Source organism: Podarcis gaigeae (genome assembly GCF_964106915.1).
Source record: "Podarcis gaigeae genome assembly, chromosome: 3".
Lineage (NCBI taxonomy): Eukaryota > Metazoa > Chordata > Lepidosauria > Squamata > Lacertidae > Podarcis > Podarcis gaigeae.
In genome coordinates, this window is record NC_139680.1 from 21,889,500 (window position 1) to 21,905,169 (window position 15,670).

Consider the following 15,670-nt stretch of genomic DNA (forward strand, 5'->3'; position numbering starts at 1 on the left):
AAGTTGTTACTGTTGCCTTGTAGTTGAGCTCTATATAAGCAGGTTGGCTGAACCCTTCAGTTCAGTTCTGTTCTGGCCTGTGAATAAACAAGAGCTGTCTGAGGAATCGCTGTGTCCTCTGATATGTTCACCCACAACTTAACATCTGGGTCCAGGGTCCTTCATGGATGCTCCAACATCTCCCCTCTTCCTTCAGAAGGGAGCAAAGCAGAGAAATGGTGGCAAAACATTTACCTGCTTTACAGTTGTCCCGGCTTCTGCTCCTCGCTTCCTGCTGGTGGGATCAATACTGTCTGTTTCAAGTGAGGAATGAAAGGAGTCTTTTTTAAAAAATGAAGATTGCTTTACTGGATTCAGCGGGGCTATACGTAGTAGGATCGTAGTATCATAACCTTTTGGTTGAAAAAGAAAGAAAGAGAGGTGCCAGTACTCATATATTGACAAAAGTGCCGTGGGTGCCAGCACAAAATGGCTGCCACGGGCAACAAAAGATGGCCACTACTCCATACCAGTAAGCACCTTCAACACAAAAAAAGCCTTGGTTATAAGAAGTATAAGGTCTTTTTTCTCCCCTTCCCTTCTTCTCCGAGCAATATTTTTATTATCCAATCCAATCAAATGACTACCTTGCAAAACAAGTCTTGTCAGTCAGGTTTTCTCACCCACGTAATAGGAGAATGGGTGCTGGAAGAGGGAAGCGGTGAGGCATTTTACAATTTATCAGCATATGAGCAGGGCTTTTTCCCCCAGCCAGAACTTGCTAGAACTCAGTTCCAGCATCTCTCAGGTGGGTGCCAACCTCCTTCTAAGAGAACATGGGGGGAAGTTTATGGTGAGCTCTGGCAACTGTTTTTCTACAAAAATAGTACTGCGTATGAGCATTTCAATTTTTATCTTTTTTACACACACACATACACACACACAAACTATAACACACACACACACACACACACACACACACACACACACACGGATAACATAGAATGTGTCTGATGAAGTGAACTCTGTCCACAATAAACTAGTCTCCAGAATATTCTCTGTTCAGAGCGCAGCCACGCCTCAGGAATTTTATAGGACTACTGTACAGCTGAGTCCTGACGCTGCAGAGATTTCCTCCTCCCCGTCTGCAAGGGTGGGCAGGAGAGATTCAAGTGTCAGAAAGTTGTGGGCAACTCAGGCAAAGCTGATTGGATCTGTGCAGCAGGCGTTGTGCTTTTGTCACAGGATAACCCCCCACCCCCGTGCAAATCTTCAGAGAAGGTGGAACAAAAACCAAAACCAAACCAAACAAAGCCTTTTGAAGCTCAGTTTCTTTGCCTAGACCTTGGAAGGGGATTCAGGTTCGGAGGTTAGTACTGGAAAATGTGAAGTGCTTTGCTTTCTGCACTCAGCTATGTGGGAAGTAATTTAAACCAGGGAGAAGTGCAGCAAAGGTGACAGATTTGCATTTTTTTTAAAATCCACTTTAGCAGACACTTTAGCAGGACGGTGGGATTTGAAAGCGTGGAGGGAAAGAAAAGGAAAGCAGAGTGCAGAAACTACGGTACAGTGGGTGGAAGGGAAGTCAAAACAAGAAGCTTGGAAATAACAATTCAGGATCAGACGCTGCTTTCCTGCCATGTAAACGAGGGCTGGAGGGGAGGGGAAATGGGGCCAGCAGTTCAGCTGTTTAAAATAAACTTGACATCTGCCAAAGTTTGCATGTTGCTAGCTTGCTGTGCTGGGGAAAGGGGAAAGAGGGATTTTAGAGAGTCGAGAAGTAGAATCTAAAAAGGTGAAAGCAAATGTTAGCAAGAATTAAAACTAGTTGGATAAGCAAATTGGATAGGCAGCTTTGATAGGGGATATATCGTGGCTGGGAAATAACTGAAAAACTTAGACGTTGGATCACCGGAGTTTCTTTTCCTGAGCTGTGAAGGGTGTTGGGAGGGGTAGAGAGGGGAAAAAAGAGGAACAGAGAAGAAGCTGGATAAAGTAAGCCAGGTCCACTATTCTGGGGTTTTGTGGTATGTTGCAGGGAAGAAAGTGAGGCGGGCTTCGCAGAGATTTGATTGGAACAATTTACCAACTGCTACAAGAACAAGCTGACAATAGTAATATGCCAAGAGAGAGGGGAAGCGGTTAGGGACGACTTTTTCCTGGAAACCTTTTGGAAAGTCTCAGAGCTGCTAGGAGGAGGAGGGGAAACTTTCCTTCCATGACCCTTAAGGAAAGCAATTGTTTCAGAAGTTCTATTTGCTGTTTAACATTTTAATTTCTTCTCAAATTAGGAAGCGCACAGTTTTCAATTCACACATACATATTACCAAATGGATAGTTCTGTCCAAACTACAAATCTGTGGGGGAAGAATGTGTTCCCTCCCTTTATTTTTTATTTTTTTAAATCCTCTCTTACAAACACCTTTCAGTGTGGTGTAGCGATTGAAGTGTTGGACTAGGACCGGGGAGACAAGAGACCCCTCCAGATTGCTGGTGGTTTTTTTGTGGCTGTATTCTGCAGCATGTTCTGACACAATAATAGTGCATTCATGTTGGGTTTATTCAGCCTGAGTTGGTTTTGCAGGGTTTCCCCAGTGCTCCCACATTATTGCTGTCCAGAGGGGCTATAGGCACCACAAAAGTGGGGCAACTGCCCCCCCCGGCTAGCTGTAATAAACTGAGGTGTCTAGACCACTTCCAACAAGAATGGCAAGTGCTCTTTTGAACCCAAAGCAGAAAACACGAAGGACCATACACACTGAACACACTCAGCCAGCAGGTTGCGGGGAAACGAAAGGGGAATGTATCGAGACAGTATTCTGCATATTCACATTGCAACCCATGCAGTATATATGCACATCTGATATGAGTCAGAGAAGTCAGGTTACAGAACCCAGCTGATTTCGTAAGCGGACACCTCCTTGTTACATAAGTTGGCTCAAACATTTCTAAATGGATTACAAGCCCTGCTGCACAGCAAACGGCAAGAACAACAAAATGCTGAAACTGTAGTGAACCGGGAGGGGTTCAAGATTGAATGAAAGCTGAATGAACAGGCATGCTATATCAAATGACAATCCCTAGTTTATAGGGCCTTGGGCACATTTTGCTCCATCTTCCATGTGGTAGCCCTTCAGGTATTTGAAGGGCTCTCAGTCTTCTCTTTTCCAGGCTAAACATACTAGCTCTCTCAACTTTTCCTCATAAGCAGGCATAGGCAAACTTGGCCCTCCAGATGTTTTAGGACTACAACGCCCATCATCCCCGACCACTGGTCCTGTTAGCTAGGGATGATGGGAGTTGTAGTCCCAAAACATCTGGAGGGCTGAGTTTGCCTATGCCTGCTCATAAGGCTTCCTTTCTAGATCCTGTATCAACTTGTCCACCCTCCTCTGCACACGTTTCAGCTTGTCAATAACCTTCTTAAACTGTGGTGTCCATAACTGGATACAGTACTCCAGGATACAAAGCAGAGGAGAGTAGTACTATTATAGGACATCACGTGACCATTAAAGGCACAGCTACAGGAGCAAATGGAGGTGTATAAAATTATGATAGACATATATAAAATTATGCATGGTGTAGAGAAAGTGGATAGAGGAGACACACACACACACACACACACACACACACACACTCATAATGCTGGAACTTGAGGACATTCAATGAAGCTGAAGACCGGGAGAGTTCCAGGCCAGGTCTCCCAGCTGGAAAGGGTCCATAATTAGGCCACAAAGCAGTCCAGTTACTGGACACCCAGCTAGTAATTCAGGCAAGGTCAAGGTCAAGAGACAGTCCAAGGTCAGGTCACACAGAGGCAATAGTTCAGGCAATGTAATAAGCAAAGGTGAGCTCAAGAGGAAGTCCACAGTCTGATCACATAGAGGTAATTCTACCTCCACTGTCATAGGCAGCCTGTTTCTGAATACCAGTTACTGGAAGCAATACGAGGGGAGAGTACTGTTTTTCCCCAGGTTCTGCTTGCAAGCTTCTCATAGACATCTGGCTAGGCACTGTAGAACAAGATGCTGGCCATTGGCCTGATCCAGCAGAACTCTTTTTGTGTTCAGTTCAAAAGTTGGCCGCTCTGGTTGCAACAGCTATCACTATCAAATGGTTCAGGGTACATAAACCCGTACTTAAGGTAAATGTTTAACTTAATTGCAAGGTCATGCTGCAGCATACTAAAATCCAGATTGTGTTTAACAGATCATCATCACCATTATTATTTCTTTATTGCATTTATTTACCGCCCTATACCTGGAGGTCTCGGGGCAGTTCATCATCACCTGCAAGCTTCTGAGATTAATTCTGGCCCTCTCAGAGAGGCAGCAGCTATAAGAACTTGGGTTGGTGGCATAGTTCACTCTGATCTGAGAGAAAGATCTAAACTCAGCAAAGAAACTGCAGAGAAGCAGAGAGGGTCTGGGATAGCTCAGTGGGTAGAGCATGAGGCTCTAAATCTCAGGGTTGTGGGTTCCAGACTCATGTTGGGCAAAAGATTCCTGCATTTTAGGGGGCTGGACTAGATGATCCTACTGGTCCCTTCCAATTCTAAGATTCTATGATTCTATGTGTGCTTGTTCAACAGCTCAGTTTTACGCTGCTCAGATCTGCTTAGTCATACATCCCCATTCTATTTCCAAGGCCTGAAAGGTAGATAACTGTACGCTTTGTGCCTTTAACAACTGTATGAGAGGTGGAAATTCAACAGATAAAACTGTCGCCCAACACAAAGTCAGAGCAGTCTACCTGCTGAATGATGGGAGACGGAGTTGAAGTGCATGATCATTAAAAGCTGAGCTTAACAATGAGGAGCATGCCTTACCCTTGATGCAATCACACTGAGGCTCTGAGTTTAGGAAAGACAGGTTTATTAAAGGAAATGCCGTATTTTTTGCTCTATAAGACTCACTTTTTCCCTCCTAAAAAGTAAGGGGAAATGTGTGTGCGTCTTATGGAGCGAATGCAGGCTGCGCAGCTATCCCAGAAGCCAGAACAGCAAGAGGGATTGCTGCTTTTGCTGCGCAGCAATCCCTCTTGCTGTTCTGGCTTCTGAGATTCAGAATATTTTTTCCCTTGTTTTCCTCCTCCAAAAACTAGGTGCGTCTTGTGGACTGGTGCGTCTTATAGAGCGAAAAATACAGTACATGCTTGATAGAAAAGATCCTAGTTTTAGCTAACTAAAGTGGAGGGAGAAAAAGAGCACCATGCCTGCTCTTTGTTCTCAGCAAGAGAAACATAACAATGTCTCCTCTCTCAAGATAAGAGTGGGAGCCATAGGAAATGAGGTCAGCTAGAGTGAGTGCATCAGTCTAGCACCTGAGGAAAGGTCAGCACATGTTAAAGTACAATCTAGGAAGCCATGAGGTTTCTTCTCTATCTTCTTTCTCCCCGTGCAGACCCACCAGCTTCCAATACAAGCAGAGTTGTATCCCAACACTTCCAACGTTCTGTCTGTTTAATCCCCCGTTTTCTGTATCTTCCATTTTAGGACAGTCCACAACATTGTTCTACTGTGAAACCCAGTTGTGCAGTACTTGACAAAGTAGACGGCTGAAAAGATGGCTGGGAAACCCAAGTTGCACTACGTCCGAGGGAGAGGGAAGATGGAATCTATACGCTGGCTCCTTGCAGCAGCTGGAGTGGAGGTTTGTGTGACCATAAAAATAAAAGGGGGGAGGCAACGCTGGATGAATGAACTAGCAATAGTTAAGATGAATGGCCTCTTTTGCACACACAGCTGAATATATGTGCAGTATGTTGTGCTATCAACACAATTCTCTCTGTATGTTTGTGTGTCTGCATACACAAACACATACACTCCTGCTGCAACTCAGGAGAATGTTTTAAGCATCTTATGAAGTGGACTGTAGTCCATGAAAAATTATGCCATACTAAAATTATTATTATTATTAGTTGTTGTTGTTGTTGTTTATATGCCGATCATCTGACTAGGTTGCCCCAGCCACTCTAGGCAGCTTTAAGATGCCACAAGACTCTGATGTTAATCTAGGGTTGCCATATCTTGAAGAGCAAAAAGGAGGACAGCCCGAGCCGCTGCCAGTCTGAGCTGGGGCTGCCGCCACACCCATACGCCTCTTAGTCCTCAGCTCAGGCTGGCAGCGGCATGTCGGCCCTCCAAAAGAGGACGTGTCCAGGTTTCCCCAGACGTATGGCAACCCTAGCTGCATAGGAAAATCTCTGTCCCAAGTAATAAAACTATTTGGCTGCCAATTCAAGGGACAGTTGTTTGTTTTCAATCATACAGCACAATCCTATACCTGTCGACTAAAATGGGAATCCCAATGAGTTTGGTGGGCTGTACGGGAGTGAGGCAAGTGAATATAGGTAATCTAATCCAGTGTTTCCCAACCTTGGGCCTCCAGCTGTTTTTGGACTACAACTCCCATCATCCCTTGCTAGCAAGACCAGTGGTCAGGGATGATGGGAATTGTAGTTCAAAAACAGCTGGAGGCCCAAGGTTGGGAAACAGTTCAGAGAAATGTTATGTACTGAGTTGAATAGGATCCAAATTGCAGCAGTCTGATTGGTCCTAGAACAATAGGATTCGGAATGCAGCAGTCTGATTGGTCCACAGGAGCCACCCAATCCAGCTCCAGGTGGAAGTGAATCCACAACCTGACTGGCCTACAGGAGAAGCCCGGAATTAGCCAATCACGTGGGGCCCATTGTGTGAATAATGTATATAAAGCAGACATTCTGGGGGAACTTCCATTCCTCCTCACCACTATGAGCTGAATAAAGAGCATGAAATCTGCTCTCGACTCCAAGTATATTTTAAAAACAGAGAACCTGTGGGTATATTTTAGAATATATAAAAATTTATTTCAACATGATCTCATTTCAGTGGGTTGGACAGTTTGTCTTTTGAAGTCTTTTCAAGCAATAGAATCGTATGAATGGTGTGGCACGCTGAAAATAAACATAGGAAAGAAACTCTGCATTGTATACTGACCAAGCGCATGATTTCTGCCAAGACAAAGGGGCCCTTTTCATCCCAACCATCCTTTTTGTAATATGAATCAATACGAGGGTACAGCAGTGAGGCAGGGAAAAAGGAATTTAATGGCTGCATTGCATTTTGCAGGTTTTCAAAACAGTACCCCAAGCTCCAGGTGCTTTTAAAGTCAAGGAAAATGACAAGCATCTGTTTCTCTCAAGATAATTACGACATGAAAAGCAAACATGATTCTGTTTATTCTATTCTGTTTCAGTTTGAAGAACAATTTATTGAAACAAATGAAGACTTGGAAAAATTACGGAAGAGTAAGTCTATGGCTGAAGGTATTCTCTACATGGGACTGATATATTTAAAGAATTAAGGGGGAGCCCCCATTGATTCTTTAAATGAAAACCTCAGAAACCACTTAGTGTTGGGGTCCACATTCGAGTCTACAAATACTGTTATTTTCATGGGTAAAAAAAAAAATTGGTTTGGTTTTCGCTTGACCAGGAAAAACACAAAGGAATTTGGATTTGGGGATGTCATAGAATTTCAACAGAAAGAGGGAGCAGAAATTGCCAGCTTGGTGTATTTGCCCATGTCCTGAATGGAAATCAATCCACTTAATATGACTGGGATTCACTGTTGTTTCTTTCTGTCCGCAAATGACACATAACTGATTATTTATTTATTTCCCGCCTGTTCTTCAGCCTAAGGCCCCCAAAAGGGGGGTTGCAATATTAAAACACAACATTGAAAACAGTTTGAAAGTACTTACAAACACCCCATTCGTGTTGAGTTTACGTTGCACCAAAATGAATGGGATGATGTGACACCAATGTAAGCTATGTAACTAATTCTGTAAGTTACATAATTTTATCACTGTGGGAAAGTAATGGATTGCTGATGAATGATCCTGCGTGAGAGGCAGGGAAAGGAGGGTCCCCAGGTGAGAGATCCATCCACTTTTGAGTGAGATAAAGGTTAAGATCCACCTAAAGAGGGCTTTGTATTCTTTCTTTCTTTCTTTCTTTCTTTCTTTCTTTCTTTCTTTCTTTCTTTCTTTTTTCTCTTTTTGTTTTCCTTTTGCTTCCTCTTTTTTATTAGTTTGTCTTTTATTGTATTGTATCTTGAAAAAATGCAATTAAAAAATCTTTTTAAAACCCATTACAATGGACAGAGAAATGAATGATGAATAGAAACAGTGTATGGAATGAATACAGGCTGGAATAGAAAACAATGTCTTTTTGCGTCTCTATTTGAATCATACAAACCAATGGGGAGCCACATTTTCCTAAAGAAAGCTGCTCTACCGAGATGTGATCCTTATTAGAGACTGCAATACTTCAGTTTTAACTTTCAAAGAAGGCAGGCTGAATCAATCTGAAATACTAAGTTTGCAAGAACTGAATCATTCACCCCCATCTTTTTCTCCTTTAAAGCTGGACAGCTCCTGTTTCAGCAAGTGCCCATGGTGGAAATAGATGGGATGAAGATGGTGCAGACGCGAGCGATTCTCAACTACATCGCAGCAAAGCACAACCTCTACGGGAAGGACCTGAAGGAGAGAGCACTGTACTTATTAACATGTAGAATTCGCTCTAGGTTTATTTTTGAATAGAAAGCCAGCTCTTGACAGAAGCTGAAAACACGGAATGTCTGCCCTGAACTTCAAACATTCAACCATCTTTCTGTTTATGCATCTGTATATTCCCAGAGCTATATGTCACAATGTGATTCTTACAAGAACATTTAGACTAAAGCTCCTTGGGGAGGGAAACTGCCTAATAACATGATAATACCAAACACATCATGCACCATGCCTGCTAACCTTCCATACATGTGTGAAAGATCCCACCATGCATGCTGGGTTGCAACTGACTGGTTGCACAAATATATGTCCTTCCACATGGCTGCTGAAATGTATTAGAGCTGGTCATGATTTTTCACCTGCATATAAATTTAGGAATGGTGAAAGTCACATAAGTAATTATATATATTCTTCTGTTTGGATAAACAGCATCACTGAATCTGTTTCTATTTTTTATTTACTGTATACATTGTATCATTAATGTATTGCTAATTTTGGAATGTATAATATGCTGTAATTATATTTTGATTTTCTTGTACTTTGATTGACAGCAACAACAACAACAACAAGAAAAAACACAAAAATTGAAAGTAACTGTTCTAATGGCTTCTTTCAGGATTGACATGTACGTGGAAGGAACAACTGATCTGATGGGGATGATAATGACTCTCCCTTTCCAGCCCCCTGAGAACAAAGAAAAGCAGACCAGCCTAATTTTTGAGAGGGCCACAACCAGATACTTCCCAGTTTATGAAAAGGTAAGGGATTGTCTTTTTTTTTTAAATAAATATTTATTAAGATTTTTTGTAAAAAGAATACATAGATAATAAACAACATTGCTTATATCATAACAGAATTTCATAACTTGTTTAGACTTCCTCACGTCTCCTGCTCCCACTTACATTGTTGAAAAGTTTTTCAAGCAAATTATCATCTTGTTTACAATCTTATATCCACTCATTTAAGTATAGTCTAACAATTCTCCAAAAGGTTTGTATTTTCCTTGATCTCACTTATCATCAAATTCCAATCTAATTTAGTGGTGGCCAATTATTTATGATCAAGCATCCTTCTTAACATTCAACCAAATTACAATATTTTTGTAAATAAATCTTAAATTTCTTCCAATCTTCTTCAATCCTTTCTTCTGAAAAGGTAAGGGATTGTCGGGTAGCAACATAGAATGTGCAGTTAGATCTTAACTGCTGAAGGTGTATGGGGAGAACCATCTATAGCAGTAGCAAAATTCTGCAGCAGCACTTAAATGTGGAATAATAAACCTGCAAGTCTACCAACATTTCTTTTTGGACTACAACTCTCCTAATTCCTGACCATTGGCCATGATGGCTAGGGCTGATGGGAGCTGGAGTCCAGCAAATATGTGGTTTCCCACCCCGATGTCAAGTTCCAATGCTACTGAGCAGAGGATCACAGCAATGAGGGCCTTTTGGTGTTATGCAGTGGGATACATGCAGGTGTGTAAAATGTATATTTGAATGAAAAAGCCAAGTGGCTACTCTCATGGGACAGTCCCTGCCTGCCTCTCAGTCTTACATGGCTGAAACACAAAAGAAGCAGAAATAATCCACAAGGAGCCTCTGTTGCCCAGTCTGAGCCAGGGGTCTACAAACCCTCAACACTGACTTCTATTTCTTTGTATGCCACAGGTTTTAAAAGATCATGGACAAGATTTCCTTGTTGGTGGGAAGTTCAGCTGGGCAGATGTCCATCTGCTTGAAGCTATTCTGATGGTCGAAGAGATGAAGCCTGGTGTTCTTTCTGCGTTTCCTCTGCTGCAAGTGAGTGAACTAGGACATGTTCTGAGAAATGAGATGGAACAGAAACTGTAAGACTGTGTGTATTCACAGAGTGCAAATACAGCAACTGGATAAACTTCAGTCATAGGAGTGTGCCGCACTTAGCATCTATATGATGGTGATTATGGTGGTGTATGAGAGCAAGTCCAAGTGGCCATCTGGGGGATATGTCTTATGTCCTTATGTCAGGCATCTGGAAGTTTCTGTGGAGCAGGCATCTAGACTTCTGCATCTACTTTGCTTGATGGTAAAAGTGCTTCGTCTCCTGGCTAGAATTGCCTTAGTTTGATGCATTACAAGTCACCCTGACCAAAAAAGGCTCACCGGATTATAAATTGGGGGGGGGGGGGCTTGTAGAAAGACTATAAAGTTCAGATTTCACATGTGGATTCAACACCATGGGACCACAGATCTTTTTCCATAGATGCATTCTTCCACTGATTTAGACTCATGTGTATAATTATCTCTGAATATTTTTACAATGCTTGTAAAAATATGCCCCTGCTTATAATTAAGCAGATTGGTTGCTTTTCAAAACTCCCATGTCATAATAGTGCTTAAAACTTTATTTCAACCACTCAGAATTTGACAATCAAAGAATACCATTTTCGGTACAGTTATACCTCGGAATAAATACGCTTCAGGATAAGTATTTTCGGGTTGCGCTCCACGGCGACCCGAAATGAACGGAGCGCGTTACTTCCAGGTTTTGTCGCTTGCATATGCGCAGATGGTCAAAATGACATCACGCGCATGCACGGAAGCTGCGAAACGCGACACGCGCATGCAGACACGCTGTTGTGTCTTACTTTCTGTTCAGGATGCGAACGGGGCTCCGGAACAGATCCTGTTCGCATCCCGAAGTACCACTGTACATGTCTAGAAACAACAAGAATAATAATGCATGTGAAAACATATAACATTTTCAAAACCCCTGCCGAAAGTTCACAATGATTCAACAGGAAAATGGAATGGGGAGGGAAGAGGAAAGCAAACATTAGAAGCTGGTGGATGGGGTCTTTTTCTCAAATGTAAGTCCATCTATGTTGGGAAGTGTTTCCTTATTCTTAGAGGAGATTCTTGTTTTTTCATCTAGGCCTTCAAGACAAGAGTAAGCAACATCCCCACAATTAAGAAATTCTTGCAGCCTGGCAGCCAGAGGAAGCCCCCATTTGATGAAAATTATATTGTACAGATCAGGAAGATTTTCAACTTCTGAGCACTTCAGCTACGACAATCACTGCAAACAGTGGCCTTATTTTTCTTGATTTATACTGCTTCTCCACATACACCTTCGCTAACTTTTTGTCAGCCACCTTGATTTTTTATTACAAATTCTGTGAAAAGTTACTCCCACATCTAACTCAACTTTTAAATCCATTCTAGTCAGGGGGCATGCTTTCAGAAACCTGGCATAATCATGGGTAATAATAATGTCCAAACCAGTTTGGGATAACAAAATGATGGGGTTATATAGAGCCTTCATGCTGCTCAATCCAGACTAAAAGTATGTTCTTTCAGTATTAGCTCAGAGATATAACTTGCTGGTGGCAAAAGTAGTTCAATTACATTAATCAGGATTTATGCTAAACATGTGGGGAGTCTATGATTTTGATGCTTGAGAACCCAGGTAGATCCAAACAAGGTCTTAAAACTGAATTACAATATTTTGCATGAATTTCAGGGCTGTGTGCTAATTTTGAGAAATCAGTTGTTGTGTACTATAATATCAACCCCAACATCCAGTTAGATTTATGCAAATTACTCAGAAGCCTTTTGATTTTTATGCATTCATATACTGAAAAAATTGAATAAAATGTTTAAATTAAATTTTTGTCCATTGTTGGAAAACATTGCCAGGGTCAACAAACAACTGGTTATGTGCCACTTAGAATGTCTTCAGATGAACAGCAGCAGGAGAAATGTAGGAATCATGTCAAAGGTTACTAAATTATCCTTTGCCTTCCTTGACCTACGACACAAATCTATTCAGGCACTGAATTTGTTACTATGTAGTAACTCAATCATTACCAAGGATAACTGCCTTAACAATTAAAATGCATTTCTTTCTTTTCTGTTGAGCTGTATTTATTACGACTGTTTGCTAGCATGCACCTCTCTCTGAAACATGGATTTTAGGAGGAAATCCTACTCATTTCACGTAAGAATGCTTAGATCTCAACCCAGATGGTTTTCCTCCCTACTTTTCATGATCTTACACGCTTCAGTATGTACTGATCACAGATTTTGGTTCCGACTCCAATTTGGCATTTTAGAAAATGGCCTATCTCAAGTGCAAAGTGCTTTGGAAGCTGCCCAATTCAGCTGGGGAGTCAAAGTCCACACTGGAATAGAAAAGCTGTGTTCATCTCCCTTCCACCCACAGTTCATTGGAAACCTGCAAGTCACAGCCAGCAGAGTCAATTTGGCCAGTGGTCAGAAATGATGAGAATTCAAAGCTGTGCAAGGCTCTGGTGAGTGCAGGGGAGTTGAGCTCCGTACAAGAAAGGACAGCCCCTGTGGGAATGTTTAGGGATGCAGGGGAGGATATATTGTCTAAGATATCCTTTCCCATCTTGTCTTTACAAGTTCAACAAAATCAGCAGAGTTAACATTCCCCTTTCTTAAACACACACACAGCAGATAGCTTGCTCAGACTCCTTAGAGTCTCTGTAAATATTTCCTGGTATTTTCCCCATTTAATCCCCCCTAAAATAAGTCGCTACACAGTCTTCTGTAAAGCATAAAATGTTTACTCACAAGTAATCATCTGTTCACACAAATGTTCCCAGACGTAAAGGGTTAGAACATAGTTTAAATGTGGTTACTATCTCCTTATGGGAGAAAGCCCCCTTTTTCTTCTCTTGGACTGGAGCCAAGGGTGCATATTAGTAGTGCTGTTGTTAAGATGGCATTGATAAAGACGAGAGAGGCAAGATGGTCGCCAGCCTGTGGTTCTGGTTCTTTCTACTTCAGGAGAGGCCACACCTATCTCAAGTTGCACATAGGAAGTTTCGTCTCAGTCCTGGAAAGCAGGAAGTTCCGGCTGAAGGACTGAGGGAACCTTCATGTCTACTCTACCCATGTTGTGTTTGACTGCACCTGATTCTTACATCCCACAGCCCCATCAATGAGTGCTGCCAAATGAGAAACATTGCCCATGTGCCAGCTTCTGATGGGCACCTCCAAGATCCCTGCTCTCCTTTCTTAGGGTTCTTTATATTTGAAGGGCTTGAACTGGTCAGTCCCTTGAATAGAACAGGGAAGCCTAGCCCATGTGGCTGATGGTCAGAGATATTGAGAGCTGATGTACAGAGAGCCACAGGTTCCTCAGCCCCCCAAAACAGAGGACTATTCTCAGCAATGGGTACATGACCACCACTCACCTCTCTGTAAAAAGGGCCTGAGGACGAGTGTTACACTTGTGATGCAAAACTTTCACGTCTCCCATGCCTTTAAAAGTTTTAATTGGTAGATTTGCATTAGAAGTAGAATATTGTAAAGAAAAGTGCTTTCTTTTTGTCCCACATTTATTTGTTTTCCAAAGTTGCCATGGGCACTTAACAAGGAACTGATCTGTTTAAAACAACAGTATTATACCAGGGTAAGCAGTCACTGAGTCACTCCTTGGGTTTGTTTTTCACCCTCCAGCCAAATAGATGATACAGTATGAGAACTGGAATATTCACAAAGCAAATGATTACTGGAATATACTTGTTTTAGACTATTAAACTAGAGAATCCCACTTCTCAGCCTTCTTAATTTGTCAGCCTTGTGTCATCAAACAAGACTGGGCCTGCATTTAACCTGTGTTTATCCTTTCCCTCAGTTACCCAGAGCATTAGGAGATTCCAATTCATGCTGCTTCTTTATCTTGGTAGTCCCCAGGGTTTACTGTTTAAAGGGGTGAAAGAATTCTGTGAATTCTAACCAGCATTTCGAAGGGTAATGAAACATGCCAAAATTCAATCTCAGTTTGAAAACCCTATCCTGGAATTACCTCAGCCACTCAGCCAGAGTTGGCAACCTTACACATGACCTACAATAATACTGTCGGCTTGGAATGTTTGAGTAGGTTGCACACTTTATAAATACAAGAAATAAAAGTATTGATGTGTGATTTCTGTGCCTATGGCCCTCCAGAAGTTGTCAGACTGTAATGCCCCTCATCTCTGTTCATTGTCCATGCTGGATGGGGGTTGATAGTATTTGGAGTCTGACAACATGTGGAAGGCCACGGCTTCCCACCCCGATTTAGAGCCATAAATCTTCCTATTGGGAGTTTGGCACATGGCTTAATAGGACCACGTGAGCTAACTCCACCTGCAGCATGGACATGTTCCGTGGACATGCTCCCTGCCTTGTGTGCATTCAGTATAACGCATGGAATACGCCTGCTTACATTATTAAATATGTGGCCTTCAACAGCTGCAAAATTCACTATGAAGTAATGGAAAACTGGAGCTGCTGAAGTTCTGTCTGTGGGAAAATGACTGGGTGCTCTGCCAGACTTTAGTGGCTGACCCTATCTATAGTTCTAGTTACAGGTAGGTAGCCATGTTGGTCTGCCGTAGTCGAAACAAAATAAAAAAATTCCTTCCAGTAGCACCTTAGAGACCAACTAAGTTTGTTATTGGTGTGAGTATTTGTGTGCATGCACACTGTGTATCTGAAGAAGTGTGCATGCACACGAAAGCTCATACCAATAACAAACTGAGTTGGTCTCTAAGGTGCTACTGGAAGGATTTTTTTTATTTTGTTTTGACCCTATCCAGTTAGTTCGTTGTCTTTTTTTAAAAAAATATGTTGCAAAACTCACTGCATGAATTAATTATCAACTTTTCTGGCCTTGGAGATACAATGAGTACAACTCAGCAGTTTAATAGCTGGTTTAAAATTAAGCTGTTGAACAAATGCAGAAAGGACTGTCTTACTGTTGTTTATCGATTCTGGAGATTAATCTGGGGGCACTTACACACACAAGAGAGAGAGAGTGAGAGAGAGAAAGAGGAAGAGAGAGAGAGAGAGAGAGAGAGAGAGAGAGAGAGAGAGAGAGAAACAGGCAAAGCTCATGTCTGGTGACCACTATAAATAGCTCTGTGTGTCATTGTGCCACTGTAAATTGTCATGCCAACGTAGTGAACATGGGGGGTAAATAGCATTTAGATGACTGAGCCTCCTCAGGCAGCCTTCCTATACTTATCAGGAGCAAGTCCCATTGAACCCAATGGGCTTCTGACCAAGCAGAGTGAAGAAATTAACATGCTCCACCATTTTGTGTTTAGATGGTACAAAACGGTTGCATTTGGTTTCAGA

The 15,670-nt window shown here is 42.0% G+C and overlaps 1 protein-coding gene across 1 annotated transcript; it reads left to right on the plus strand.

Annotated features, from left to right (window-relative positions):
- The first annotated feature begins 1,127 nt into the window (after positions 1 to 1,127).
- On the plus strand, positions 1,128 to 12,429 carry LOC310840617 (glutathione S-transferase-like). The gene is made up of 7 exons (XM_083730866.1): positions 1,128 to 1,348; positions 5,474 to 5,630; positions 7,218 to 7,269; positions 8,389 to 8,521; positions 9,154 to 9,295; positions 10,205 to 10,336; positions 11,451 to 12,429. Exons 2-7 carry the CDS (start codon positions 5,544 to 5,546, stop codon positions 11,571 to 11,573), a joined length of 669 nt encoding a protein of 222 aa, XP_083586992.1. The 5' UTR covers positions 1,128 to 1,348; positions 5,474 to 5,543; the 3' UTR covers positions 11,574 to 12,429.
- Positions 12,430 to 15,670: the final 3,241 nt, after the last annotated feature.

Coding starts and splice junctions, on each gene's coding strand:
- LOC310840617 (XM_083730866.1), top strand. CDS start 5,544: ATGGCTGGGAAACCCAAGTTGCACTACGTCCGAGGGAGAGGGAAGATG. Junction 7,270..8,388: donor CTTGGAAAAATTACGGAAGA/GTAAGTCTATGG, acceptor TCTCCTTTAAAG/CTGGACAGCTCCTGTTTCAG. Junction 10,337..11,450: donor CTGCGTTTCCTCTGCTGCAA/GTGAGTGAACTA, acceptor TTTTTCATCTAG/GCCTTCAAGACAAGAGTAAG.